We start from the raw sequence: 3,890 nt of genomic DNA, 5'->3' as shown, positions 1-3,890 counted from the left end.
CCTGACAGATACGGTTGCTTTTCCTCGGGTGCTGAAGTAATTTGGGGCTGGGGTGACTGGGGTTTTGTTTTAACCTGATAGCGTGAGCTGGAGGCCAGCTTTGTTAAAGCGCTTGTAGAGTAGGTGGTCAGGGTACAATTTCTCGCTTAATTTATGTTGCTTCTCCTGTTCCCAGCCCGACACTTGCGGCATTAAAGGGCTGCTGGAGCCTTAGCTGCAGAGTGATGCTGGTGTTAGTGCCGCTGTCTGCATAGCTGCTAGCAGGTGTGTGCAGGCAGGTACGTGTCTCCCCAGCATCCTTTTTGTGGCAAAGAGTTTGGTCTTATTCTGCGCGGGACGGAGGGAAGTTCAAGCCTTCCCGTGAGCTCTCGGAGCAGAGATGCTCAGAGCAAGACCCGTGCTGGCGTTGCAGGGCTCGCGCACTGCGCTTGATGCACAGCATCCGCCTTCTGGGTGAGCCCGGCGGTGCAAGAAGCAGGGACCTTCCACCGCTACCAGTTCTGTTTCAGCACCCAGATTCCTCTAAGGGGAACTCCAGGGAGAGAAGGGTGCTGCTGGTACCCCAAAACGCAAGCGTGGGGCCAAGCTGAGCCACGCTGCTGGTACCCCAAAACGCAAGCGTGGGGTTGCATCTCCGTGATGTCCCCCACGCTTGGTCCCAGCTGCAGCATTTGCTGTGGTGGGAATGAACAGCTTGGCCGAGGCTGTCAGAAGCATCGTCCCGGGGTGCCCCCACAGCCTCCCCAATACTGTGGCTTGGCTGTGGCGAAGGCAAGGAGCTCGGTGCCTCCTGCGGCGGGCAGACACATCCCATACCCCAGCTCACTGCTCAGGGAGGGGAGAGCGCCTGTCCCTGCAGTCATTAAAAGCTCACTTAGCAGCTCCAGTTATTCCAAATTAAAATACCACATTGTTTTCACGGGGAAAATGGATTATAGGCTCGGAGAAAAATGCGTACGGCTCAGAAATCCTTACTGCAAAGCTCCTTCTCCCATCACTGAAGCTCTCTGCCACCGGGCAGGAGCCAGGAGGGTGCCCTGAGTGCTACGGGCACTGGGCAGAAGGTTTTATTTCCCTTGGGTCCCCCCTCCCGCAAGCAGAACAGCCCAGTGTGACCCCAGAGCTGCTGCTCACTAAGTCTCTCACCCATCGCATGAAGCTTTCTTTATCGCTCTGCACCTGCAAGGTGGCATTTAGGGGGGACAGGGACTCCCTGATGGCTTTCACAGGCAGTCAGTGCCAGGATCTGGCCCGATCCTGCCCACCACCTCCCACAGAGCCCTCCCGGTTTCTAGCCCCCTGCAAACGGGGGTGAGCTGAGGGTTTGGGGACCTGCTGCCCAGTGCAGCGCCCAGCGCCAGCCTCACCCCGACCCCCACCACACCCCGTCACCCCATGTGCTCTCTTTTGCAGGCTGTTAATGGAGAAGAGGGCGGATGACAGCCGGGACTGTGGTCATCACAGGTGGAATATTAGCGACTGTCATTCTACTTTGTATCATCGCCGTCCTCTGCTACTGTAGGCTCCAGGTAAGGCTGGGGGGACGCGGCCCGAAAGGGTGCTGCGATGGGGAGGGGAGCTGCGGGCAGCCCGGCGTCCCCTGCCTGCCAGTCCCCAGGGCTGGCGTGCACGGAGCAGCCCCTCAATGACAGGGTGGGCAGTTTGGGGTGCCGGCTGAGCCCCGGCCCCGTGGGGCCATCCCATTTCAGTACTACTGCTGCAAGAAGGATGAGTCCGAGGAGGACGAGGAGGAGCCCGACTTCGCTGTGCACTCCCACATCCCGCCGCTCCACTGCAACCGCAACGTAGTGCTGACCAACGGCCCGTCCCTCTACGCCTCGTCACCCTTCGGCAAGAAGCCGGCACCGAGCCGGCCCGGCTGCCCCGGCTGCGCGCCGTACGAGCCCCCCACCTTCTTCCTGCAGGAGCCCCCCGAGGAGCTGCACAATGGGGGCGACCGGGTGAGCTACAAGACGGTGAGCCAGGAAGATCTCGACCTGCCGGTGAGCGTGGCCAACCTGCAGGCGCTCAACCCCAACCGGCTCTCGGCCATGCGGGAAGCTTTCTCCCGCAGCCGCAGCATAAGCACCGACGTGTGAGGCGCTGGCTGCCCGCCCAGCCCGGAGCATCACATCGCGCCTCGCCGCTACCGATGGGGTTTTTAACAGCGGGGAGAACTTTTTGAAATTCGTGGAAGCGTTTTGAAAAAGAAAGAAGAAAAAAAAATCGAATGTATTTCTACATTCTGTAGGCAGAGACGTGCTAAATGGCAATATAAAGGGGTAGCAAAAAAATAACCAAAAGGGGAGCGAGGGGGAGGACGGCTGCAGCTGGGACGCAAGGTTTTCTAGCACTGCGTTGTGGTTTTTTTTTTTATAAGGAGGATTTTGATATTGTGCATCCTTTTATACAGAGTAAACACCTCCTCCTCAACATTCGGCTGGAGCGCTGAGTGAGGACAAGCAGGTCCTGGGGCACAGGGTTGGCTGCAAAATGGCTCGTGCTGCAAGTCAGCGGGCATCTGCTGCCGTGTCGTGGGGGCACGCTGCAGCCGACTGCTCCGGGCCCTAGTGCGCGCACACGCGCACAGGCACACACACGCACGCACTCCATGGTCCCATAGCAAAGCAGGGCTGCTACTGCCCACCCTTCCGCCACCCCCTCCCGCACCGCTCCATACTGCAGCTGTGCACACGCGTGTGTGTGTGTGTCTCTGTGCGCACAGCCCTGCCCTATTCCCAGACTGTCTCGCTCCTCAAGTTGGTCATTTATTCCCGGGTGACAGGCGCGATTCCCCTCAGGGTTAGGATGGTCGGTACACAGCCTGTCCCTGCCACTGGAGCCCCCGGAGCGGCCCCACGGCCCCCGCCCCCGATGGAGATGGGCTGGGGGGGTTTGCAAACCCATTGTATTACCTGGCCATGGAAATAATGCACGGCATGGTTTCGGATGGAGGAATATACCTGTAGCCGCCCCTCTCCGACTAATGAGTGGCCCCGCTCCAAATAATGCCATACACGATTTCTAATCGAGGGCTCTGCAAGCTGGGCGAGCAAGAGCGTGACCGTGTACGTGCCCGCCCACCCCCTGCATGCACATTTTAACATGCATTTGGGTTTTTTTAATTTAAAAAAAAAAAAAAAGGCCATGACATTTTCTCCCTATCCAGAAATGTGTCAAAACACTTTAGATTTCGGCAAAGCCACCTTTTTTGCATTTTTCACCGTGCCGTTTCCCACGGCCGGGCAGCCTGGCCGGGGGCTGGGGCACCGGCTCTGCCCCAGCTCTGCCGGCCGCCCTAGATCTGGCCAGGACTGCGCTGGCAGAGCAGCAGGCGTGGAGCCGGCCGGGGAGCGTGTCCCTCTGCACTAAACATGCTGCAAAGGAGCCGTTTTGTTAATTCAGTGCACTGGGAGGAGGAATCACTCATCGCAGTGGTGCCTATGTGGGGACTCTCATGCTCTGGTTTCTCCTGGCTGTCTCTATTCCTCCCCTCCAACCTTGCAATACTCACAGTTTGTCTGACAAAACACCGTCTTTCTCCTGGATTGTCCATTATTCAGGTTAAAAGCATCGCGCTGGACTTGGGGACGGCTGGCTCAGCCGCAGCGGAGGATGGACTGGCTGCAAAGAGACTCTAATGGCCTCAGTGCTGTGCTCCGGGTCAGCTTTCCTTTTTAAAAGATGCGATGGGAAGAAAAAGCCATTGCTTCAGCCCCATCGGCTCACAAACACTGTTTGCAGCCCAGCTGGATATTTTACTTTTAACTGCGAGGGCTTTTAATTCCACAGGAAATCTTTTGAAGTACAAGTCAGTCTTTGCAAATGAGTATCTTTGACTTTCTTGGGGGTTTCTGTTTGGGGTGGGGGTGGGGGGGGTGGTTTCGTAC

General features: G+C 57.7%; 1 protein-coding gene across 1 annotated transcript; it reads left to right on the top strand.

The window, feature by feature from the left end:
* Positions 1-1,404: 1,404 nt before the first annotated feature.
* Positions 1,405-2,099, top strand: FAM163B (family with sequence similarity 163 member B). Its single transcript, XM_009286975.2, has 2 exons — positions 1,405-1,529; positions 1,710-2,099. The coding sequence occupies exons 1-2, from the start codon at positions 1,437-1,439 to the stop codon at positions 2,097-2,099; spliced, it is 483 nt and encodes a 160-aa protein (XP_009285250.1). The 5' UTR covers positions 1,405-1,436.
* Positions 2,100-3,890: the final 1,791 nt, after the last annotated feature.

This window comes from Aptenodytes forsteri, unplaced genomic scaffold (assembly GCF_000699145.1).
Source record: "Aptenodytes forsteri isolate BGI_AS27 unplaced genomic scaffold, ASM69914v1 Scaffold136, whole genome shotgun sequence".
NCBI lineage: Eukaryota > Metazoa > Chordata > Aves > Sphenisciformes > Spheniscidae > Aptenodytes > Aptenodytes forsteri.
The sequence above is the reverse complement of the archived record's forward strand: the minus strand, read 5'-3'. Positions and strand labels throughout refer to the sequence as shown.